The sequence below is a fragment of the Rattus norvegicus genome, chromosome 19 (assembly GCF_036323735.1).
Source record: "Rattus norvegicus strain BN/NHsdMcwi chromosome 19, GRCr8, whole genome shotgun sequence".
NCBI classification, from domain to species: domain Eukaryota; kingdom Metazoa; phylum Chordata; class Mammalia; order Rodentia; family Muridae; genus Rattus; species Rattus norvegicus.
Genome location: NC_086037.1, coordinates 47,640,477 through 47,667,790, shown reverse-complemented (window position 1 = coordinate 47,667,790; position 27,314 = coordinate 47,640,477). Strand labels below are relative to the sequence as shown.

Here is a 27,314-nt window from a genome sequence, read left to right as displayed (position 1 = left end):
GTATTTGATTACAGCAAATGCAAAGAGATTAAGAATTAGTATAGACCCTAATGTCATGATTTAACCACCCAGGAAAAGATCCACCTCTTAATCCAGTTACACTGGTAAGGAATGAGGAACAAAGGAGTTGAGAGCAGGTCACGGCTCAGGCACAGGCTCCATTTCTTTTTCTTTGACTCAGGTAATGTCCTTGACACTTGATGGCACCCTCCATTAACACCCAATTCTTTGTGTGGAACTTCACATTGAAGAAAGACCTTTGGTTGTAACTGCCCCTCTTTTTAGCCAGGCTGCCCTGAGAACTGAGCCTGAGACCTTCCTGAGACTCGGGAACTGACACTTCAGAAAGCCTGATCTTCATGCTTTTAGGCAACAAACACCAAAGCCTCAACAAATCATTTGCCGTCAAAGAGTAACAGCCCTTGGCTCTGACTTTCAGAGAAAAGGGGAAGGTTAGAAAATGCCAGCTCTGTGCTTCCCAGCCACCATTAGTAGTGACTTTATATAAGCAAATAAACCAAATAAACATCAAGGCTGGGCCCCATGTGTGTGGCATCATGCAATATGCATGTCTTATGGGAAATGGATGTCATGCCTGGTGTAGTGGCTGGATGGTGTCAAACTCCGTTTTCCCAGTCATGAATGATGCAGTTGTTCATCGTGTCCTGAACAAAATCTACTCTGTGACAGATGTTCAGAATCAGTAATAAGAGAGGACATGTGACCAACGTCTAATAAGTTAATTGAGTTGAATATTTTTTCTCTGCTCTGGCAGACAGTGCACCCACTTTTGTAGAATAATTGGAACAAAAGAAGGCCCCTTCGTCTGGAGTTATGGCACCCCAAAAGTGGTACCTAGGACCCTGTTTCATTACCAGATGTAGTTGTTAGTGTCTCTGGTACCAGATCTGGGCTCTTGGTATTTTTGCTTCAGCATGGAAGATTTCCCAGTAAAGAAAGGCTGGGTAACACAAGCAAAGTTGTAACTTTTCTGGCCCCAACATCTACACACATCAAGTCACCTCTGCAAGGCTCCATGGCTCAGTCTCCCGGGAGATAGCTGCACTGCAAGCTTACCCGAATGGATGTCCTCACGGTCCCAGGCCCTGGATACTAACTAGGACCATGTGGTTTTTGCCTCAGGAAAGCTGACACCATGAGGGTCTGGGGATAGAGATCTGGACTGCAGTGAGGGACAAGTATTTGTCCTCAGGTTTTACCTACATGGTCTGTAACATTTATAAGTTGATAATTAGCTTTGTTGGAATTCTGCAGTTTAAAGAGGGGTTGGGTAAAACCCTTGCCTTTTATGTTTCCCTTTTACAAGTAAATAACTAGAGTTACTCATGAAAACGAAATGACTTCTTTATATCCACAATGTGTATGCATGAAGGAAGATTCACCTCTGAGTCTTCTTGTCTTCTGTTGACATCTATAGCCTACAGCCAAGACATGGCAATTCAAAAATTAACTTCCACCAGTGAGTAAGGTTTTTTTTTTAATCTCCTTTCTATGTTTCCTCTTGTCCTTTCATATCAGAGTGGCAATCACTAAAGGATGCCCATAGATACCAGATCTATAGGTGCAAATGACACACTCCCTCCCTCGCCCTTCAGGTGCCTTTGGATACTTCCTGGCTAAAACCTTTGGGATGAAATGTATGTCCTACCATATCACATACTAAATAATGATGAGAAAAAGTCTCCAAATGTTCTCTTCAGACATTTTTGAAGCACTTTGATTGGATCGGGAATGTGGAAGTGTGTACACAGAAACCAAACTAGATAGTATTTTGGGATAACAAGTTCTAATCCAGTAAGCATTTATTGAGCATTCCCCTAGTGCTAGGCCTCTGTTCTGCGTTTAGAACTGCAGCTCTGGGACTGACCAACCTCAAAACCTTAAAGTAACAGTTACCTCCAAGAGTCTACTTAACCTTCCAGGAAGTGTCTTGTAATAAATAAATTACTTTAGTCAAGTTTATGATTAGAGTGAGGATTTTTATTAATTTCCTTTCCAAACCAAGAATCCAAAAGATCAGGAGCTAGGTAGATGGCTAAAAGCACTGGCTGCTGTTCCAGAGGACCTCAGTTCAATTCCCAGCACTCACAACTGTCTGTAACTCTAGGATCTCACACTCTCATACAGACATGCATGCAGGCAAAACATCAATTCACGAAATATAAAAATAAAAATTTTAAAACATAAGGTCTGTTTGCTATATTGTAAACTGTCCATGGAAGCAGAATGCTGGCATGACCCTGCATGACCATACTCAAGACCCCAGGGCTGGTGCAGATGATGATGTGGGGCTCCCTTTACCCCTTGTCATTGCTGTTTCACCGTACCATGACTTCTTCAGCTGCCCATCTCAGGGACACATATACCTCCCTGACATAAGAAGTCACCCTGAAAAGCTGCTTAGAAATCACCTTTTCCAGTCAGTTATATTGTTAATGGCCCAGGGAGAGGCAGAGCTAAAGGGGGACGGACCAGTGTTGAGCCAGTGCTCAGCACTTGTGTGATGCAGTTTAGCAGTTACTCCCCTTTCTACAGGAAGCTATGGCTGCGAGCTTTCTCTCCCCAAACTATCCTGGTACCTGAAGAGAATCACTGATTATCTTGAGTGTTTATTGGTTCATGTACGGATATCTGTGCATGCCGTATCCATGTCTCTGAAGGCAAGAGGACAACTTCAGCTGCCATCATTCCTTAGGAACTGTCCGCCTTGATTTTTGAGAGGGGGCCCCTTGGTCTAGGGCTCTCCGATTTGCCCAGGCTGTCCAACCAGCAAACCCCAAGCACCTGCCTGTCTTTGCCTTCCCAGCATCAAGATTTTGAGCAAACACCACCAGCCCTGGTGCTTTGTTTTTGTCGTTTTAATTTTTTAACGTGTGATCTGGGAGTTCAAACTCAGGAGCTCCTCTTTACGTGGCAAGTACTTTACCAGTAGGAGCTATTGCCCTGTCTCTATACTGTTTTTTATGTCTCACGAATGAATGATTTTAAATGCTATGTATAATACCCATGGTGGAGAGAACCCAAACACTTTCTCCCTACACTTCCATGACTGTCACCAGACCCCTTCTCAGTTTTTGTCACATACCATCTTCACTCATCATTCACTGAAGTCACTGGAAATGGAGGTGCTGGAGTCCAATGGCAGTTTTACAAAAGTGCATTTCTTTGGGGGCATCAAATTAGGTGAGAAAGAGAACACTGGGGTGACTTCTAACTAGACTGAATGCATTGTGGGATGCTGTGGAGAATAAATGGATGTCCTAAAGACACTGAGTTGCCAGTCTCTCTCCAAGGCACCAGTCAAAGAAAGTAAGAGCAGACACAATTCTCATGGTGATCACAGGACCTGACAGCTGAGCTCTTCCACTGTAGACAGTATCTGTCCATCCTATCAGGAGCGTAACTAGCAAACGTGTGTGACCTTCATTGGGAGGAGAAATAGTAAACTTGAATAATTTGAAATTGAGGTAATTTTTATTCCCATTAAGGTTTTGAGGAAGGGACTGTTTCTAAAGCCTGGATTTTGTGGATTATGTTTTAATGATATGCACGAGTCAGGAGCCATCTGTTACCACGTCCACAGAACAGAATGTTCGATGCATCCCAACCTGATGATGTAGTGTGCAGTGTCCCAATCTGCTCTGATCTCAAGTTACTTGACTTAATGTTACAGGACCCATGCTGCCTCATGGTGACACCCTGCACAAGGTCCTAGAGGCAATTTACTGAAGTTTTAGCTGGCGACTAGAAAACCAGATGTCCTTAAGGATGGAGCTGCTCCCAAGAGTCCAAAAACTCAATGGTATTCACCCTGGTTCAACAGCTCAGCTGTGGGAAGCTTACATTCCCGTCACTGTGAGATACTTAGTTACCGCTCACATACCCGTCACTGTGAGATACTTAGTTACCGCTCACATATCGGTCACTGTGAGATACCTAGTTACCGCTCACATACTCATCCCTGTGAGATACTTAGTTACCACTGGTCTCACATCATTTTGAACATGTGCCATATGAAAACAAATCGTGGAATGATATATGCCTCATCTTGAGAGCAGCAGAGAACACAGTGCAGGCCATTCCTTTGGGTCTAATGCAGGGTTGACTGGATTATTTTTTAGTAGTCTTTTTACAGTACTTCCCAAAGTGCTGTCTTACACACCTCTGAGGTGAGAAGACAGGTTGATGCGCTGTTGCCAAAGAATGTGGAATAAACAGCACCATCATTCTTTTCCTGGGATCCCACAGGTGGCACAGCTGGCAAACTATTGTCCTCAGGTATTGAGAGCGTCAGCCAGTGAGACAAGGTTACGGCAATTAGATGGCAGTTTACAGAAGACAAAAATGAGGCATCGAGTCCATCTTCTTCTTCCCTGTAGGGCATCAGCACTATAACAAACAGGTCCCTGGGGACTGTTTCCAGATGACCTTTTGTAACCATGGCTTATTGAAGAACTTTTACTTCTCCCGCTTTCTAAAAGCCTCGAATACAGCTTGCAGTAAAATACACAGACAGCAACATGGAGGACTGATGAAGACAGCAAGGCAGAGCAAGCTGTGGAAATTGAGAAGAGACATGTTCTGTGAAAAGAGAAACAATAACCCTCAAGCCCTGGCAGAAGCTAAATGATTAAACACACGTCTAGTTGTATAATCTCTGTCAGAGTATAGTAAGATGATGATTTGCAAACAGTCACTTTTTCCCCCAGACACTTGGTAGGGATGAAAAGTCATATGAGACTTGCTGTCTTGACCCATGTGTGCAGCTCGGGGGAGCAAAATACAATTGCAGAATTGTGCAGCTAATCAAGGGAATTTTCACATCACATGAAGTCAAAGCTGTATCTCTTATAATCACCAAGTCCCTACTCTACTTCCCATGAACTTGACTACTCAGAGAGACCCACATAGGTGTAACCATACAGTGTTTGTCATTGGTGATGGACTTATTTTACCTAGTGTATACCATAAAGATCTATTCATGCTGGGCTGGACAGATGGCTCAGTGGTTAAGAACCCAGATTTTATCCCCAGCACCTAAATCAGTCAGCTCACATTCCTCTGTAACTCCACTTCCTCTGGCCTCCTTGGGCACCTGAATTCACTCGCACATACCCATATGCATGCATGCCCACCAATGATGATGATAAATATTTTGAAGTTCATTCCTCTGACCTAGTGTGAAGGAATTTCCTTTTCAAAGCTGAGTAGTACTCCATTGTGCTTCCCATACTTTGGTATCTGTTCACTTGTTGACAGACATGTGGGTTCCTCTACCTTTTGGCTAGCATAAGCACTACTGCCATCAGCGTAGTGGCATGTGTCTTTAGTTGATACACTAGTGGTTATTGCAGGATTCTTTGTGTAGAGTTTTTTTTTTTTTTTTGGTTCTTTTTTTCGGAGCTGGGGACCAAACCCAGGGCCTTGCGCTTCCTAGGCAAGCGCTCTACCACTGAGCTAAATCCCCAGCCCCGAGTTTTATTATCACAATCCTTCAACCTCTTGGGAGGCAAAGCAGGCATGGCCATGTTCATGCTACACAGTTAGAAGACCCTGTCTCAAAACAAGAAAGAGAGAAAGAAAGAAAGAAAGAAAGAAAGAAAGAAAGAAAGAAAGAAAGAAAGAAAGAAAGAGGAAAAGAAAAGAAAACAAAAGAGAGATGTTTTTCCAGGCCCAAGATCAGTGTAATTAATTATCTTGTAATGAGGATGGTATCATCACCATCACCATCATCATCACCAACATCCCCAGCCGGGTGGCAAAGAAACAAAGATCTTCCATAAAGGCTGTTCCTGGGGCAGAGTTGTATTCCTTACTGTTTTCTGTCTTTGTAATTGGCTAACTTTCTAGTGAGCTACCTGAATGTCAGGGATAGTATCAAGGAAACAATTAAAGGGTAAATGTTATGTGCACACCTAAAATTGTTCACCTCAAAGGTGAACCCTGATGAGCCTGTAACATCAATGTAGTTCAGAATAGAGATCACAAGTAAGACTCTGGGAAGACAGATGGGAAGTGCACACACACATGCATGAGCACATGTGTATCATACACATGCATGAGCACATGTATATCATACACATGCATGAGTACATGTGTATCATACACATGCATGAGTACATGTGTATCATACACATGCATGAGCACATGTATATCATACACATGCATGAGCACATGTGTATCATACACATGCATGAGCACATGTGTATCATACACATGCATGAGCACATGTGTATCATACACATGCATGAGCACATGTATATCATACACATGCATGAGCACATGTATATCATACACATGCATGAGTACATGTATATCATACACATGCATGAGCACATGTATATCATATACACATGCATGAATACATGCATATCACACAAACACATGCAAATCACATACATGCATGAGTATACACAAACACATGCATATCACACACATGCATGAACACATACATACTTGTACTGGAAGGACCTAGCTGTAGTCTTATTCTAGAAGGCCAGTGCAGGGCAGCCTCTGTAAGCTTTCAGGAGCTTCTGTGTTCCACAGGCGCCTGGCGCTGGGAGGGTCCTATAGTTTGGTTGAGCAGATATGTACTTGGATCATAATAGAACAGAAATGTGACTCTAAGATAGTTGTTTCCCATCAGCAGCTACCAGATGGCCATCTAGACAGCTGAACGACTCTGGGTTTTTATGTATTTATTTGAGTTAGATGAGACTGTATCTGAATAACAGGGATGTGCCATTGAACCTACTGTTCAATTGATTGTCCCCATAATGTAAGATGACACAGTGCTATTGATATAAAATAGCAAGTGCATTTCATTGTTTTTATTGTTTGGGAATTTCACACATGCATCAAATATGTTTTGATCAAATTAACCCCCAGTCCCTTCCTTCCAATTCCTCCTGTAACCCCTCCCCTCCCCCCACTGCTTATGTCTCCGAAGTTCATGTTGAGCGGAGGTTGTTTCTTTCCTTTTGCTTTTTGTTTCTCAAGACAGGGTTTCTCTGCCTGTATAGCCCTGGTTGTCCTGGCACTCACAGAGATCTGCCCACCTCTGCCTCCCCAGGGCTGCCAGCACCATCAAGCCAGTGTTTCTATTTTAACCCATTCAGTCCACTTAGCGATCCCTGTATGTTCATGGGTATAGTAACATCTTCGGAAGCATGGGTTCATCTCAGGGGCTCTGTCCCTGAAGATCCTGACTCTTGAACCAGGAAATAATAATAGCCTTAATTTTAAAAGGTCAAAAACTGTATAATACAACAAACACATTATTTTATGCATGAAATGAATGAGTAGTAATTTTAATAACAGGTGGGTAGAAACATTAAGGGAAAAAAGATGTCTGAGTGTTTGAACACAGGTTTCATGTGTTTAGACATGAAATTAAAACTAGCCAGTTCACATGCCAAGTATTTCCATTTTGAATACTCTACCCACCCTGATTTTAATGAGCCTTGTCTAATCCCTGCTACTGTTATAGAAGAAAAGTTTTCTAACTAAAATTTTCTTAAGGGGCTGGAGAGATGGCTCAGAGGTTAAGAGCACTGACTGCTCTTCCAGAGGTCCTGAGTTCAATTCCAAGCAATCATATTGTGGCTCACAACCATCTGTAATGCGATCCAATGCCCTCTTCTGGTGTGTCTGAAGACAGCTACAGTGTACTCAAATACATAAAATAAATAAATATTTAAAAATTTTTTTTCTTAAAGTAACAACAAAAACATTTTTCTCAGTGTGAATATTCACTTTTTTCCCAAGTGGAAGTTTCAATTGGGAGAAACTGGAATGCTTGACATAACATCCTAAAGCTGTTTCCAAATGGTAGCATGAAGTGGATGTGGATGTCTCAAGAGGGGACCGGTGAAGCTGGTTTCCTAGTTGGGAGAGCTTTCAAGTATATAAAGATGTTACAGTATTTTTTTAAATAATTTCCCAGCAGCAGGGCATCGTAGTTCACATCTATAACCCTAAGCTACAGGCTGAGATGTGCATGTATATGCACATCTATATGTGTCTGTATGCACGTGTGTTCTAAGTTTTGTTTTCATAAATATTTCAACCCAAAGGGCTGGGGAGATGACCTAGTGGTTAATGGCGCATTTTCTGCTCTTGCAGAGGACCCAGGTTTTGTTCCTAACACACACATGGGCTCACAACCATCTGTGACTTCAGTTTCAGGGGATCTGTTGCCTTCTTCTAGCCTCTGTGGGCACCAGGTACACACTTGTATGTGCAAAGTCATACATGTAAGCAAAATATTCATACATATAAAAAATAAAAATAAATCGTTTTTTAAAAGTTCCAATCCAAGATTCTTAGAATTGACTCTGTGTCTTTGCACCCATGTTATGAGTTGTACCTGCACAAATTCCATTTTTGTTTCACAACTGAGAAGATGTGTTGAAAAGTATGTTAGGTGCAGGCATGTTAGTACTTAAAAGGAGAGACTAGTAGCTGCTGACCCTCTGCATGTGATGCCCTGATAATTCCTTGCCTCCTCTATTTCAGTCCATTGTTCAAGGCTGACTTGTAGCTGTGCATTTACTTTGGGATTTTAAAGTCAGGAAACAGTTCCTTTTCTTTCCCAAAGTAGTCAAGAACAATCTCACTTGATGATGCCTGATTATTCTGTTCGAAATGAGGTGCAATCATTAAATGAATAAAATCATATGGTAGACTCTTTCTGCAAAGGCAGACGTTTTAAATACCAGTATCATGCCAAAATACTGTCCTTGCTTCCACTTCCCTGAACGTACCTTTCTGTACATGAAATCTAATTGTGCAAAGTAATGTGGTGAAGTTAAGCATATCTGTAAGGGGGCCGGCCTACTTTCATGAATTTTAAGCTACACTGAGTGTATTATCTTCCTCTTTTAGACAGAGATTTGAAAGCACAAAAATCCTACTAGGTAATGCAGAACAAAGGATAAACAACGGACTCATTGATTAGAAAACCCATGTCAGGCTGGAGAATCTCTGTGCAGTTAGATGACCAGGAGACTTGAAAAGTATTCACTGGGGCCAAATTGACTGAGAAAGTAAAGCATCAGGGTTTGGATCGTGGCTTTCTCACATCCAACATTCCTCATAAACATGCTAATAGTTCCTTACAGGATGGAGTGAGCCCTAGCAAGAAGTAACTCAGCTCTTGCACACTGTACCTGAACACAGCCATATGGCTGCAAAGTTCGTCGACAAAGAGTTAATGGGCTCAGTTCAGACCCATGTGACAAAAACTGCTTTCTTTAGGTGTATTGACACGCACGAGCCCACTCAGGTGCTTTCAGGCAGGGTTACATCTGTCTAACCTTTGCTCTGTGTGTGGATATTGTGCTAACACGTCTTAGTAACAGAAACATTTTGACATGAAGGTGTTTACTTCTCGTGTTCAGCACTAAGAAAGTCACTTCTACCTTGTGAACATCTGCCTTGTCTCTCCTCTTTCCTGGGTGTACTAGCCTATATATAGAAGTGATAATAATAAAGTGGATTTTTTTCCTTGAAAATTCATTTCAAGAATTTGATGCTTTCTTGGCTTGCTTCAACCAAAATGAGCACTGACTTCTCTAGAAATATTTTCTCTATTGCAATTATATTTTTAAAGAACCAACTTTCACATGGTACTTGATGCATTGGGAACTTCTGCATAGTTCTTTCCTATGTGTATACAAGATTGGAATGATTCCAGATATTTGGGTGTCGCTAGTGTAAAGCCTGCATCTCAGAAGTCACAGGACTGCAAGCCTCTAGAGCTATGTGGCAACTCCATGCAAAGCCAAAAGTCCTTGCTCCCCAGTGGAAAGGAAGGGCAGGGCAGCAAAAGTGTGTGAGTGACTGGGGGAGTTAGTCACTCAGCAAAGTGCTTGTCCCACAAGCACTAGAAACTGAGTTAGATTCCCAGAACTCCCATTAAATCCACATGCTTAAGAGGTAGAGATAGGATCCCTGGGATTAGTCAGCCAGGCTTAGCCTACTCAGGAAGCCAGCTAGTGAGAGACCTTGTCTCAAAAACACAAGTTAGATGATGCCTTCCTCCTCGTGATATACTACTAAGGTGTCCTCTAGCCTCCACAGCAACGTGAAGTCTCTCTCTCTCTCTCTCTCTCTCTCTCTCTCTCTCTCTCTCTCACACACACACACACACACACACACACACACATACACAAATACCACGATACCTATAAAGACATGTCCAGAAGTCAATGTCACATTCATGTTTGCATCAAACACTATGGGCACACTTCGTCTCCTGAATATCTCCTCTTCCCACTCTTTGACATCTTCACAGATGTCATATTTAATTTGGGAGCCACTTGATAATCATACTATCTATAAGTTACCAGTAGCCTGCTGGCCGCCCATCACCACCATAAGCAGATGTGTCCGCCTTCAATACCTTGCCTTATTTACTTCCTTATTCCTTTGCCTTATTTACTTCTCATTCTTCTTTTATCATGAAATATTTATTAAGTAAAAGTTGATGCTTAACACTTGCCTTTCATTTTATTTTTGACTTTTAAAATGTGTTGTTGCACATGGCTCCTCTGTTTGAGAATCCTGTAATAAACAGAATGGTGGAATTGAACCGAACCATTTCTCCCTCATAAACACATAGAAATGTTTGCACAAAATCAAAACAAAACAAAAAATGGGAGGCAAGCAGGGCTGGAGAGAGAGCTTGCTTAGTTAGTGCAGAGCTATCCTTGTGAACTCGGGACCTGTGCTCAGTCCCCAGAACCCACAGAAAGAAAACCTGGTGGTGCACACAGAGAAGCCCAGGGCATGGTGAGAGGAGGTAGGCAGATCCACGAGAGTTTCTGGCCAGTGAGCTCAGGCCCATAAGAGGTCAAGTTTCCAAAAGCAAGGTGGACGGAACCTGAGGAGCAACAGCTGAGGCCACCTGGCCTCCACTTCCACACAGGGACTAGCTCGATGGTGGCAGGTCTGTTTAACTTTGAGCTAAAGCTCCAATTAGCCAACAGATGAGGGGGTGCAGACATCTGCTTTAGGGGTACAGAATAGGACTGTGATTGCAGCTGGGTTGGGGCCTGGGATAGAGCCCCATGTATAAATCCAGAATCCTGCTACAAAGAGCAATAAAACCGAGCTACTCTTTGACTAGCCCAGGGACATGGCAAGGAAGCAGAAAGAAATGAGGAACACCGGCCTGCACCACATCAAGTGGAGTCCAAATTTAAACTACACAAGCCCTAGCAAAAGAGCTAAAGCTGAGGAATTAGCAATAAAGCACTTAGCCCTCCTGGCAGCTCTCACGGCCGAGACTTCCCATAGAGCTCCTTCTACAAGCCAGTGCCATACAGGCTCACAGAGAAGACAGAGAATGTAGGAGCGCACGCTAAATGTGCGTCCTAGCATCTGAAAAGTGAGTCTGGAAATCTGAAAGAAACTATAAAAAGAAAAGCGTGTTGAAATGCCTGGTGGCATGATAACCGTAAGAGAAGAAATGCCTTGTGGGAAGTCACAGATGTTTCTGAAAGAACTAAATGGGAGGACAGCTTCACTTCTTGACATGGCAAAAGGCACAACTGAAATTCAAGCCCTAGGAACAAGCAGTATGGCATGGACTTCGTAGTACGAGTAACAAGAATAACGACAGCACATCTTTGTTTCTTGATGCAACAATACTGCCACCAAAATTCAAGACCTAAACACAGCAACATGAAACAAACTGTATAAGTAACAAGATAATTGAATAACTAAATTATTATTAATTTAATTATAAGATTAATTAAATAAAGAAAAAGAGGTCATGAATTTGACAGTGATTTGGGGTACACAGGGGTAGCTGGAGGGGGACAGGTAAGGCTGGAAAAGATATACAGTACTTGTGCATGAAATTCTCAAAAAAGTAAACAATAAGCTATAGATATTAAGTGTGGCTTTAATAGACAAAGAAAAATATTTAGTTGAAAAATAGATGTGAAAAAAATCACCTAGAAAGAAAATGGTAAACAAAGAGTGTGAAGGAAAGAGAAGTTAGCATATAGAGTGACGAGAAAGGCAATGAGACTGGAGGAAGGATGCTGCTTGAAGAGAAAGGCGCAAAGGCCATGGCAGAATTTAACAAATGCCTGCATGTCAGAACCAGCCTCCAACAGAAGACACAAAGCCAGTCAGTCCCTAGGCACATCAGAGTGAAAGTGCAGGCATGGATTAAGAAGAAAAACTAGGCTACCAAAGAAAATTCAAGACTATATGGAGCTCTTCTCAAAGCCAGGAAGAAGGCCCGGGCTTCATGCAGTAGTAGCTTTAAAGTTCTGGGAGAAATCATTTGCCAAGCTAGAGAGCTGGAGCTTTGGAAAGCATCCAAGTAGTCAGGTTTTGACACATTGAGACAAGTTGAGATAAAGGACTTCAGCTAAAAGAATCACTAAACAGGCTCTTTAATAAGTAGGAAATGGAATGCAGAAGTGAGGCATGGTGAACAGGAAGTGCTGATGTGCAAAGACCCTGCTACACCCGACATACTGGTGGGGCGGGACTGGAGGCTCGTGGTGTAGAGCTTGCCTGGAGGTGTAAGGACTGGGATCCAACCTCGGTGCTTCAGAAGTGGGTAAGGAGATACTGATAAACACACCAGGGAATCTAAGAGGAACACAGTGGTTTTGACTGTGACTCAAAAGCATGGTGGATCCAAGCCTGAGGACCGTTTGCATGGAGAACCGGAAGTAGAGATGATGTATTGTTAACAGTTTCCTACTTCTGGGGAAAATCCTCCAGTTAACTCTAGACTTTTGACTGATCAAGCTCTTCATTCAAAAATAACCACTAGAAGTGTGAAAGAACGTTCATTTTCTATATGCAATAGAGAGACAGTCACAGAGAGGAAAGTTAGATTGATCCAGTTGAAGGAAGGAAAGCAGAGAGAGAGAGAGAGAGAGAGAGAGAGAGAATGAAAACAGAGGGCAAGGGGCTGGGGATTTAGCTCAGTGGTAGAGCGCTTACCTAGGAAGCGCAAGGCCCTGGGTTCGGTCCCCAGCTCCGAAAAAAAGAACCAAAAAAAAAAAAAAGAAAAAGAAAACAGAGGGCAAGGGTCAGTGTGGTGGTGGGAAAGTCCAAGCCTACCGCCATCACAATAAACAAAAACAGATTAAACCAAGTTATTCAAGTGGCAAATACTTGGACCTGGATAATAGCAAAACTCGGAGACTCTCAAGTTTGTTAAGTTCGGTTCTTTGCTGATTACATACATGAAGTGAATGTTAAACCTAAGGACTAAAGCAGAGCTGGAGAGACGACACCAAGCAAGTCCTAACAAGAGAGAGGGAGGAAGAAGACATGAGGGGAGAAGACAGAAAGTAATGCAAAACAAGTCAAAGAAGAAACTACTAAGAATGAAGGGGTGGGGAAGCTTGGCCGATGCCTGCTACCTATTTGGAGGTTGAGGCAGGAGGATGGCTTGAACCCAGGAGGTCATGCAGTTGTAAATGTAGCTTAGCTGGCAGAAGGCTTGCCTAGTTTCAATCCCAAGCACTATATAAACTAGGTAGCAAGTGTCTGTAATCCTACTGCTGGAACCCTTCTGGGTGGAGGCAGGAGGATTGACCTTCAAAACTCATCCCCAGTGTCATAACAAGTTTGAGGCCAGTCTGAGCTCCGTGAATCTGACTAATAATGCTACTTGTTATGATTTTTAAAGTGTGATTTGAATTATAAATAAAACGGCATGGGTAAAAACATGAAGAGACAAATCACCAAAGAAGAAATGGTCAGTAAAAATTTGAAAAAAAAAAAAAAAAAAACCATGTTGAGCTATTGGTGATACCGGAATGGAACTAAAAGCAACCATGAGAACCATGAGTTACCTCTGAACACGGGCTCATCCAATGGCAAAATAATTGGGAGGGTGTCCTGTGCCCTACTGGTAAGGAAGGGGTGCTAATGACTAGATGAGCAAGTCTGTACCAAGCTCTACCTTGTAGAAGCACACAGGATGCTCTCTGGTTGTCCGTTATAACAGCATTAAAAAGAATCCATGTACCCTCCCACCATTAGACTCTCGGTTTTGGAGAGAGCTCAGTAATTAAGAACCTGTACTGCTCCCACAGGACACCCAGGTTTAGTTCCCCATCAGGTCGGCCAGCTCACTTTCCTATAGCCCACCTCTAAGAGATCTGACACCCCTGCTTCCACAGCCACTGGATTCATGTACACACATACGTGTGCTTGCTCTCACACATGCACTTTTTTTTTTAGAAAACTGTTATAAGCTGTGATATTATTCACAAAGCTTGAAGCAGCCAGAGTGACCTCATTTATATTATTAATATAGACACTTTCATACTTAAGTGTTGAGTGGAAATTAATTACTGAGGGATGTCATCTCTACTTTTAAATGTCGGGAGTGTGTCGTTTTACACACGCACACTTAATACATGCATCTGAGAACAGATGCTAATCTGTCAGGCTTGTTTCTATGTTAGATGAGGGAGAGCCAGGTCAGATCCAGCAGGAAGAGACTAGGCCTCAACTGCATCATGATGAAACTGTTTCAACAGCTCAAGCAAGAATTACAAAAGCGTTAGCATGCTTAATTCTTGGTAATAGATCTACAAGCTTCTACTATCACTTTGTGCATGTATGTGTGTGTTTGTATGTGCATGCATGCGTGTGCGTGTGCGTGTGTGTGTGTGTGTGTGTGTGTGTGCATGTGTAAATATTGTCTTAACATAGCTTCTAGCTTATGACAGAAGGAAAACACCATTACTATCCAGAGCAAAGTTTGTTCCGTTTCCCTATGGGTTCCTCACCTCTTAGAAGAGGCTTGGTACCTGAGGGAAGCTCAGGGTGCATCCTGGGAGGGGGCTTCAGGGCATGTGCTCACGCCTGGAGAAATGCACCAGCCTCATGTCCCTTTGACTTGGCAAGTCTTTTCCTGTTTCACCAGTCGTCTCTTGCTACATTGCAAAGTCTCCCAACAGGCATGTTTCTTTTTCCTGAAAAGCATCTAAAAACAATTAGAGGCTGTGCTTCACCCTCAAGGAAAGAGAACAAGAAAGACCTCTTTGTTGCACATATGACTTTATATGGAAACATTTGGGTGGTGAATAAAGGGATGGGTTTGTCGTGTGGATGGAAACACTTCTGTACATGGTGACATTGCTGTCTGTCTTTATTAGAGTCGATTCTACTCCTTGTTCTTACCTTTCTCATTTGCCTTTAATTCCCCATACCAAGTATATTGGTAAAGTCAGTACCAGACCTTCTCCACAACCTCTCTAAGAGAGGCCACATGGAAATAATCATGGTCTGACCACCTTCTGTTCACTGAAGCTAACCCAGTCCTTTCTAGTCAGTCATACCTGCAATCAAAGAGACTTGGGCTTCACCCCCACATCACCATAATTGCTCTGGTTTGTGGGCAACCTCATCACAGCACTACCATCCACTAACAGTACCCCGAATGTGGAAGGAAACCATGGCGCCCTGACTTAGCATCTCTATGTCCTCATGGGGAGCTCATAGGGCTTTAGAAACCGTTAAAATGCATGCCTACTTCATGTTGAAGTCACAGGGGGAACTGGCTCAAGGCCAGTTAAGCTGCCGGGGCTGCCAGCCTGCACATGGTGGTGACCCATCTTCTCAGATGTATGTGGCTGTTTTTCCTTTGCAGAGAGAAGATGCATCAGTCTGCCATGTATGAACTGTGCCAGGGGATGCGCCAGATCAGCCTTCAATTCGTGCGGCTGCAGCTGACCTTTGAGGAGTACTCCATAATGAAGGTTTTGCTGCTACTAAGCACAGGTATACTACTGTCCACCCTGGCACTCTTTCTACATTGTCAGATCATCGTCCCTGCACGCGAGTGGCCCATTAATGATGCTCCAGGTAGTTGGTACCTACCCACCCCCCTGAAAAGAAATGTGGCAGGGATGGAAAGAGGGGTTTTGGCCTTGCATGAACTAAACCCCTTGCTGATGATAAATTGGATGTGTTAAACAGTGCAGCCCTTACTGCCTACGCTTACCCAACAACTAAGCGCTTGTTAAGTTTCTGGTTGTGGTACAATCACTTGTCTTAGCCCGTGGGGAGCTTGTCTTATTCTGTAAGACAAGTTCAAAGGTAATTTGAATACACTGAGAGACGTGATTTACTAAGATTAGAGGTGAGGAGGTATGCTGATGGCTTAGAGAAGGACACTTCAGTTCTACAGATGAAGGGGTAGCACATAGTCTGACTGGATCTCAGGGGCTTTGGAAGGTTCTAGATTGGATCCAGGGGTACACTGACTCTATGCCATTCCTGTTTGCAGTTTAAGTGAACATGCATAGAGTGGCAGTGAGGCCTTAAGTAAGATGTTTAATTATTAATGTTAATTTTAAATATTTTATGCATGCATTCAGTAATTTTCCAAGATGCATCTGATCCTGTTGCACTGGGAGTCGAGGAGAAAAAAGGAAAAATGTTGATTGGACCAGATTATTCAATGCCCAGTGGAAAAAATCTAAATGTGTCAAACTACAACACCAAACACTTCTGATCAGAGGTTGGCAGGGTCAGCGCTGTGTTTGCAGCTCTGAGAACTTAGCAGGAGGCAACTGAGTTGAAGGGAAAGACGGAGGAGCAGCAGGCCAGTGGCAGGCCCTGGGGGACATGGTGATAGTCACGTGATGAGCAGAGCAAGGCTGTCCATTCAGGCCAGTGGCAGAGCTGGTCTCAGTAACTGCCCAGACAGAAGAAGAAATTGGATCAAAATAAATATAATGAAGTCAGGGATAAACAAGGAGCCAATGACCAGTGCAGGAGATGTCCCGAGCCAGAATGCCATAGTGAAGACACAGCTTTGAGAGGACTTTGTGGAGTCTGCTCAAATATGAATTCTGCTTTTTGATTGGCTAATTTTTTATATCAACTCTGTGTCCTATTGAAAATGGCAGGAAGATAGGAAAATTTTGAGACTGAAAATCTGTAGTCAGGTTTGACATATAAATAATACTTATTTATTATTATTATTATTATTATTATTATTATTATTACTAGTTGAGACTCAAATGGTAAATAGGAGGGTTTTTTTTATAATACCTGACTTTTATTAGAACAAAACTATAGGTCATTAAGACTAAAATTGAGGAGGTGCTTAGTCCTGCTAGGACTAGATGTCCCAGGGTGGAGTGGTACCCAAGTGGGGCTTCCCTTCCTCTGAGAAAAGGAGGAAGGGGGCTGTGATTGCGATGTAATATTAATTTTAAAAAGTTATAAAGCAAGACTAAGATTGAACATTTTATTAAACCTTGTTATTGTTTCCTGTGGATATGAGATATTATTTGTGTCAAGTTGACAAGGGGTAGACTGTAGTGGCTTTCCTGGTTGTCAACTTGACTGTATCTGGAGTGAACTACAGTCCAGAATTGGAGAGCTCACCTGTGATCCTGATCTTGAGCCTGGGAGATACAAGTTTCTGATCTGGATCTTGGCATGGAGATCTGGAGGCAAAGTGGCCATGAATCCCAATTATTGCAAATCAGAGACATAGTCCTCATCCACATTTTATATTAACTTTATTTTTACTTAGTACATTTTAATTAAAATCCAATTACTCGTGTTCTCCCTTCCCTCTCATCCCTTTAGCCCCTCCCATCTTTTTTCCTTTCATCTAGTTTCCTTTTCAAACTGATGGCCTCTTTTTCTCTAATTATTATTGTTACATATACATATAGATACACAAATACATAAATATAACCTGGTGAGTCCATTTTTGTTGTTTGTTTATATACAGTTTGGGGGCTGGCCACGTGATATTGGATACCCAGTCGGGGGTTCATCCTTGGGAGAGGCTGGCTGTCGCTCTGGTCATTAGCTTCCTGTGGTTCTTTGACTGGGTATGGGACTCTGAGAGTTCTCCCCGTCTGCAGTGCCATGTTGTCTCTTGATACTTCATTGCTTCAGGTTCTGTTTAGACAGCCATTCTAGACTCCACAATCTCACAGCGGACCCGGCCCTCTATGACCAAGTATCTGACAAACAACTTGAGGAAAGGTTGACTTTGGCTCACTATGTCAAACATCCCAGTCGATGGATGGTTGTTGGCCCCATGTGTTCGGGATAACAGCAACATATGACAGGAGAGTTTCTTTGTAGCAGACAGAGGGAGGGACCGGAAGGGGACCAACCCCAGCTGACTCGCTTCCTCTAGTTAGGCCCACCTCCTAAAGTTTTCCAGAAGCTCTAAAAGAGCACGACTGCCTAGCAAAGGGGCGCAAGCACAGGCCTGTGGGGGACACAGTCAAGTCCTAGGCCACTCCCTGGGTGAAGAACAAAAAGCCAATGGAATCTTGCTAAAGGCATAGCCATGGCAGAAGGGAAAGTGACAGAGTGTCAGAGAGGTCAAGAACTGAGTGTGGCCAGAAGGTCCCAGGACGGATAGGACTAGTGTGCAGCTTGGACAAAGAAAGCTCAGAAACTGAGAGAGGAGAACTGGGGTTGACCATCAGGCCTGTGGGAAGCTTTTCTGGGCTCCCTGTGATCAAGTTTGAGGGTGGAAATACAGAAAACAGAGTGAGGGACTGAAAGGGGACCAACCCCCTCTGACTTGACAAAACCACCTTGGCAAAAGTGTTGGGTGCTTATTTCTTAAACAACCGTGCAAGAGTTTTCAAATGGAGAAGAAAGAATTTGAAGAAGCTCCGGGCGGGGGGGGGGAGAGGGGAGACTCCGGATGATGATGGGGGACGGTTATAGGAAAGCAAATGCTGAGGTGAATGTGGCAGCCTCTGAGGAATCCAAGAAAGGTTCTGGGTATCGAGAGTCAGCAAGGAGTGGTGATGAGTAGCACGAAAGAAAGGAGAGGACGATGCTTCTGAAGAGGAAGGTGTGTGGTCCACACCCAGCCTCGCTTGTGTTTCTACAGAACTGTGGATAAGGGAGCATCTTCCTAAGGAAAGGCAATAGGAGAACTGGGTGGCTCGGGGTAGAGCAGACAGGCAGAAGTAAAGTTCCAGCTGGTTCTGAGAAGCCTGAACTATGAGAGCAGAGCAGAGGGTCTGTGGATGACAGCGTGGCCTGGTGAATGCAGAGCCTCCCAGTTTACGTGTCTTCGGTGCACTGTCTAATTTAACACTAAAGCGCCACCTTTCGAGTTTAAGAGACCCATCTGAAAGCAGACCAACGCCCCTACGAGGTATTTGTCAGTGTCCTGTGTAGGTCCTGGAACTCAGAGCTTCAGCTCCTCTAAAGGTAATGCCTGCCTGCTCTCCTGAGACCCACTCACTGGCTGCTGCTGAGGTAGGTGTTGGCAGCAGGAGGCCTGTAAGGATGGGACAGGATGGTGGGCTCCCAAGCATGGGGCACGCCTGGGAGGAGGGTCCATTCTACAGCTGCAGATGGTACACTCTTGCTTTATTTTCAGTGAATCGATGGCCAGGTCAGGGTGCAGGCCTCCCAGGTAACCATAGGCCAGCCATTCACTAGTTGTACCCGGCCCATCTCTCACACAGGGTGAGTGGGAAGCATCCGGCCCCTCCTCACAGCCCTAACTTGTTCTTCCCAGAGCATAACTCTGTGAAGCATTAAATCTTCAATTTAGTACACGCGATTTTATTCCACAGTGAAACCATGCTACATGCTATTCTTGTTTAGAAAAAAAAATATTTCCTCAAACCATTAGATGGTAGGTAGACTTTAAGGGAAATGCTTCTGCTAATGCCCATCTCTAACTCTCTGCAAATTTGACTACTGGGACTTAGCTCATGCCTGATTCAGTTTGCATCCATTCACCCCCTTCAGTCTCTAACAGCCTCTGATGTCCTTTTCAACTACCTGAATTAATGAATTAGCTTCCAACTTAGTCAGTACTTTCAATTCTGAAAAAGCAAAATGAAAAAGGAGGAGTTTTTTCTCAGGATCCTAAGGAGTGTAGGATCACAGAATCTGCAGGTTTTGGGCGGCTTGCTTTGCTCCTCTGAGATAGACTTCATGAAGCCAGCTCTTAGGCACATTACATTTCATAATGGATGGCCAGCCTCTCAGAGGACCTAGGAACTATAGCACAAGAACCCCACGTCCTTTGCTTAGAGAGGAAAGTAGACTGACTTCAACCTTATGGCTCTCCACTCCTCTTCAGCATGTAGGGGCTGGAATTGTTCCAACAGACCTGCTGTACTTAATAAGTAAATTCAGAAATTCCGGGCAGACATCCAAAATCCGAGGATCCGCTTAAGTTCCCTTTAGTTGTTGATTTGTTTCAACTTCTAAAAAAAAAAAAAGTTGGCTGAGAAATCGAGATGCTACACCTCAGTATATATATTTACAACAAGAGAATGTAAGTGTTGATATTATGATATACCTCGGCATATATATTTATAGCAATAGAAAGTGAGTGCTAATGTTATAATATACCTCAGTTTATGTATTTACAGCAGCAAGAACATTTAAGTGTTAATACTTGGACATGAGATGATCTGACCTTGATTCTTTGACCATGAAACTACCAGAAATAAGGTGGTCTCTGGCTAATCTAGTTGGCATAAACGAATAGTATCACCATCAATATGGCACACTGTCCTTGAGTGGTAGATGATATTTTCATGTACAGACAGCACCACCGCATAAGTATTCATTGAAAGAGACTTCCTGCGAATGGCTTTGGTATTTTAAAAACCTGTTAGTCTGTGGCGGGGCGGCATAGCTTGATCTTGGCAAACTTCCAGCTCTCTCTGAAAGTTTCAAATTAAAATGCCAGTGGTTAGTGGGTTTAATGCTGGTAGTTGGTGGATTTAGATCACTGGTAACTTAGCTGTTATTGCCATCTTCTTTTAGTTTTTTTTTTTTTTTTTTTGGTTCTTTTTTTCGGAGCTGGGGACCGAACCCAGGGCCTTGCGCTTCCTAGGTAAGCGCTCTACCACTGAGCTAAATCCCCAGCCCCTTCTTTTAGTTTTTTTAAACTTTTAAGAAGAAACCATTTCTTAGGGACTGGAAAAATGGCTCAGCAGTTAAGAGCAAGTGTTCTTGCAGAGGACCCAGATTTGGTCCCCAGCATCTATATATTGGAAACTCTATTCTTGGGATATCTTGCCTTCTTTTGAACTCTGTGGACACCAGGCATGAATACGATATACATACGTAACATTCAGACACATAAAATAAATAAACCTTTTTCTTAAAAAAAAAAAGCAGTTTCTTATATAATGGGTGGCATTTAACTCTTAATGTTAAAGTCAGATATTTAAAGTCACAACTCAAATTTGGCAAGCCTCGGGAACGTGTGTGGTGAATCTTAGAGATTTGCTTTCCTACAAAAACAGATGTAATGAATTGATAAGTCGACAGCCTCAGAAATTTAACTCATAGAGATAGCTAACATTCAAATGGTGGCTGATTTGTCAGATAATTCATTCACATCTTTATTTGTGAAAACAAGATTAATTTGAAGACAGTGGTATACCTGGCTTCCTGGGGCTACACAAGCGACACATGGAACTCTCTAGTAATTACTCAAGAGTGCTAATGTTCCAAGACATCACTATTTATGTCATTTACAAAAAATGAGTGAACGGGAGTTTTAATAAAGCAGTCAGGACGTAAGTTCTTCTAATATAAGTTTTTATATTAGACACCCACAGTGTTGATATCATTGGACATGTCGTCATGAGGGCTTTAACTTCTAAAACCACAGTTCTAGGTGTCCATAGTTTTAAAGCCTACATGTTGCCACTTATCAAGCATACTGGAAAACAAGCAGCAAGCTGCCTTTCAATGATGTATCTTTAACAGCAACACTACCGACATGCCCTCTTTCACCTTTTGTAATCTGTCCTGCCAGCTGGCTCCTTTCAACAGAGCATGGGTTTGGGCACAGGAGCACATAGCTACACAATGCTGTGAACCCGGAAGTGTTCCCTCCTGGGTGGGGTCTGACTACGGAACCCAGGGCTTTGTGCATTAGACAAGTCACTGAGCTACAGACTCAGCTCCCAAAACAGTCTTTGTAAGCGAACTTTCTGTTTCCATGTCAAACCTACCCACTTAAAAACGAAACAAAACAAAAAGGAAGACACACAGTCCTTCATTTTCTATTTCATCAAAGTTAAAAGTGAACGTTAGCTCTCACTGGAGTGCAGACAGTGTTGATGTTGGCCCTGCATACAGACAAACCAATGCATACACACACGCTTCTACGTGATGTCTCCATAGTCAGGATCTTGGGCAGTCGTAGAAACTATGTCTTCAGCGTTGTCCCTGTGGTATGTGGCCAATTCCCCATGGGGTCTGCAATTAAACCTAAGTATGAAAATACTGTTTTCCATGATGGGCCCCTCTGTCCCGTGGTACTGAAATGTGTCTTCCTGCCTCCAAGGCACTGGTAAGCTAGGATTCAGAAGACACTCCGAGGACAGTCCACGTGCCATGTGGGGCATGGCATCTAGAAGGTAGACACTGAAAGTGGGTTTGAACTACTGTTTATTTATTTTATGCTCCGTAATAAGGAACCCACTTTCATTATTTCCTCACCTATGAAGTAAGAACCCTAGAAAGCTGTGTGATAATACAGGCGCCAAGACAAAAGGAGCTAATATGTATGAGGTAATAATTCATGTCTAATAGTTACTATTCATGTGTGTGTGTGTGTGTGTGTGAGAGAGAGAGAGAGAGAGAGAGAGAAAGTAAGAGAGAGAGAGAGAAAGAGGATGTTTGTCATGTATAAAACTGCCATATCTATTCATAACCACAGTGAACTAAGACATAGTCCAGCCTCACAAGCGGTATGTGAGTTTAAAATATCTGAAGCTATTGAACTGCAAAAATGATAAAGCTGTGTTTTTCACACATGGATTTATGTTTGTATTCCTTAACACAGTTCCAAAAGATGGCCTCAAGAGCCAGGCTGCATTTGAGGAGATGAGGACAAATTACATCAAAGAACTGAGGAAAATGGTCACCAAGTGTCCCAACAGTTCTGGACAGAGTTGGCAGAGGTTCTACCAACTGACCAAGCTTCTAGACTCCATGCATGATGTAAGTAGATCTCCACGAAGTCAGTGTTCAGTGACTACATAAGTACACATGCACACACACGCACACACACACACACACATACACACACACAAACACACACACATACACACACATACATACATACACACACATACATACAGACACACACATACACATATACACACATACAGACACACAGACACACACACATATACATACACACACACAGACACACACATACATACACACACATACACACACACATACATACACACATACACACACATATACACACACACATACACACACACATACACACACATATACACACACATACATACACACATACACACACACATACACACACATACACACACATATATACATACACACATACACACATACACACATACACACACAGACACACACACAGACACACATACACACACATACATACACACATACACACACATACACACACATATACACACACATACACACATACACACACATACACACATACACACACAGACACACACACACAGACACACACATACATACACACACATACACACACACACATATACACACACATACACACATACACACACATACACAGACACACACAGACACACATACACACACATACATACATACACACACATACACACGCACATACACACATACACACACGCACGCACATGCACATGGGAATGTGCACACACATGCAAGCACACACACAGACATGCACACACATACACACAGGCACACACACACATGCACGTGCACATGTACGCACACAAATGCACACACAAAAGACTTGACACAACAAAGACAGACAACTGGCTTCACATGGCTGTGGAAAGAATTGAAGCATCCAGAGGGAGACTGCAAGAGTTAAAATCCAGCTAAAGTGCCCTTTCTTTGTCTAACCTTGGGGGAGAGCCTGTGTACAGAAAGGGTATGGCTCTGTGCCCTGGACCATGGAAGGCTCTCAGATTTGCTACAGGTGTCAGATAGAGTTTCACATTTTTTGTTTGCAATTTAGGAAATGTTTGGTTCATAAAAATGTTTGCTTTAACATTGCATAAATAATGTCCATCTTCCACAACTATTAATCTAACAACCCAATCTTTCAAAAACATTATTAGTGGTCCAGAGCCAGCTTGGATCATCTCAGTCTTTGCCAAAGGTTGAATCCTATATCCATCATTCTTCATAGGAGGCATTGCTCTTGTTCTGGGTAAATACAGAACATGGATTCTGGGCTTGTTTCATCAATCAAAGATCTAGCTGAAGTGTTGGTTACCAGCTTCTACAAAACACCGAGCCAGATAACTGTTCCTTGTGTCCCATCTCAAGCAGATTTTTCCAGCTCTTGCTCAAAGAATTCTCTATGGTTATGCTCAATGGCTTCTTCATATTTGAGAAATTTTCCACACTTTCTTTTGAAGAATTCATTGTCCAGGTTTGGCTTGTATGGTTTAAATTATAGATTACTGTACTCTGGGGAAAGAAAACATTGACAGACTCAGTGGCCAAGGTTATAGTAATACTCCTATGGAAACGGAAGTCAGTTTATGGCCCTGCAGTGTTCTTTTCTCTGTGCTGATGGCCCAGGAGCACAGGTCACTTTCTAGTGCTTTGTTTGGGGAATGCTGCTTTCTCTGAGCTTTTCCAATAACAAAAGGCAGGCTTCTCCAGGTGAGCTCAGAGATAAGTAGATGTGGTATTATGGTGTGATTGGAAACATCTTAGAAATGTAAGGTGATGGTTGGCAAGGCTCCTGCCTCACCCTGAAGAAAACATAAGAGGTTTAGAACAACTTTCTGAGGTCCGGTGTTATTTTGGCTTATTACTTGCAAAAGGTCAGATGTACCTTCCCCACTGATCTCATTGAAATCCCTCCTTAGTAGAGATAACAGTAGAATCTTAGAGTTCATTCTCAGTGAATTCTGTTCACTGTGCAAAGACAACAAGTACTATTAAATTTAGTGTGTGGACCTGGAGACATGGGTCAATAAGTAGGAGTGCTCTCTAAGCAAACATAAAGAACCAAGTTCAAATCCTTAATGCTCACCTAAAAGTCAGGCGTGGCTATACTCATAGACTGGAAGCTTGTTGGAGCTTACTAATTGCCAGCCCAGCTCTAGGTTCATGAGAGACCCTGTTTTAAGGGAATAAGTAAGAGATTGAGCTGGGTATCCGACATCTTGCCTCTGTCCTCCACTGTAGCTCAGGAATACCTGTGTTGTCCAGGCTGATTGAACATAACTTAGTGTCTTGGGGTTGTATTATTTACATATAGTTGACGTATGATAAGCTGAGCATATCAAAACACATAGTTTAAGTTTTGAAAGAGCCACAAATCCAGGACACTAGCCCAACAACCAGGCTGGTACCATATCCAGCTGTAGATGTTTCCCCTGCCCCTCAAGGTGATGCTCCTGCTCTCTCCTGGCTGGCTGCTCCACATGGCTTCCGTGTTGGCAGGCATTTAGCTCGTGTGTTACAGGGTCACATCGAATTGTGCTCTGTAGAGACATTTTCGTGAGCCTCCTTCAGTAGACATGGCTGTGTTGAGGCTCATCCATGCTGTTTGTGTGTTCAGAAGCTCTAGAGCGCTCTGTTTTTTGGGGTTTTTTTTGGGGGGGGGGGCTTCTGCATGGTACACCACTGAGTGAATATGCCACAATTCTGATGGATGGGGTTAGACATCTTTTTGTACACTCATTTGATGAGTTATTCGTTCTAATCTTTTGCTCTACATTTCTTTAAATTTTATTACTTATTATGTTTTTAAAGGTTTTTAAATAGAGTAGCTACACACATTATTATTATTAGATGTGTGATTCGTAATCTTTTCTGGTCTGTGGCTTTTCATTATATTTTCTTGAGTAAAATGCCTTTTGAAAGAGGTTTTCTGTGGATATGCATTTGCTGTGCAGTGTGTGCAGTTATAGGCCAACCTCCAGATTGGTCTTCAGCTGCTGCCTTGCTGGAGACAGGAACTCTTGATTCCTAACATGGCACTCTAGGAGAGTAGACTGTGTCTGCCTCTCACGTCCCTGGAAGAACTCTGGGATTACAAACTTGCACCATGTACCCAGTTTTTCTGTGGCTCCAGGGGCCCAAGCTGGACCATCCAGCCATCTTCCCAGCGTCAAAGTTTTTAAGCTCTGGCTTCTGTTACTACAGCACATGTATGAAATCATCAACTTGTAAAAAGAAAGCAGTTATTTTGCTTCACCATTTCAGGGACCCCCATCCTGGCCTGCTTGGCTTGCTGCTTTGACTGGCACCATAGCAGCATATCATGGCAGAGGGTGTGTTGCAAAAACCACGCAGAGTTTAGGGAGCCACAGAAAGAAAGAGACTTGGTTCCCACATCAGCTTTGAGTGCACACTTACCTCCAGGGAGCTACAGGCTTCTCCCTCAGCCCCACCTCTAAAAGCTTCTGCACTTCTCTCTGGCAGCAGGAACCAGGGACATTGGGTGACAGGCCTGTCACGGGGATGCCATTGGCCGATATTTCCAGCAAAGGAGTCCGAGGGCTGTTGCTAGCTTTACCACTCTGTTTTAGAGCTGTGTCTGGAAGTCCTCAGATCAGCCAAGGCGACAGACCATTGTCTTCTTTCCACAGCCCTGTCCTTCCTTGTATCTGCTGTTTTAGAAACATTTTCATGTTTCCATTTGGTTTTCCCCTGAACATTTCTGTTTCCTGCAAACAGAAGAGTAAATTCAAATCACCTTATTCTACTTTGATGGAAGGTAAACGTGCTTTTTGGAATTGTGTTTATCCAGTAATATTTTATTTTACGATATCAAAAACATTTGCTCTTTAAAGTGGTCTGAATGAGTCCTCTAGAGCACTCCCTTTATTTTCCAGTTCATGATGGAACCCTGGGAAATGCATGGGGATTCTAGAAGAACACTGGGAAGTACATGGGATTCTAGAGGAACTCAGGGAAGTGCACAAAAATTCTAGAGGCACCTTTTGAACATTCACACTTACTAGGCCTGGGAATACCCACCGTGTTTTCATTTGAGTAGATCCTTGAATCAACATTGTGGTGTTTCCCTCAAAGGAACTAATTGCTACACCACATACTGGCTTTGCCCTTCCAGCCTAGTTCAGTCACTTAGTGGAAAAGAGAGCATTTGTTCTTGATCCTCAAACAAGTAAGAATTGATTACATATATGTGGAAATTGTGCTTCCAAAGCTCACATTGTATGCTGGCTCCCAGGACACATGCCCACAACTCCTAAGACACTTACATATGCCCACAGCTCCCAAGATACATACATATGCCCACAGCTCCCAAGACATAT

The 27,314-nt window shown here is 42.9% G+C and overlaps 1 protein-coding gene across 6 annotated transcripts in view; it reads left to right on the top strand.

Annotated features, from left to right (window-relative positions):
• The window catches only part of Nr3c2 (nuclear receptor subfamily 3, group C, member 2), a 344,237-nt gene that overhangs the window by 296,299 nt on the left and 20,624 nt on the right, over nt 1-27,314 (top strand). For all 6 annotated transcript variants that reach the window (NM_013131.2, NM_001395077.1, XM_039097525.2 and 3 more), the window contains exons 7-8: nt 15,665-15,795; nt 22,844-23,001. In NM_013131.2, coding sequence (NP_037263.2) covers nt 15,665-15,795; nt 22,844-23,001 — 289 coding nt within the window. The remainder of the gene's footprint in view (nt 1-15,664; nt 15,796-22,843; nt 23,002-27,314) is intronic.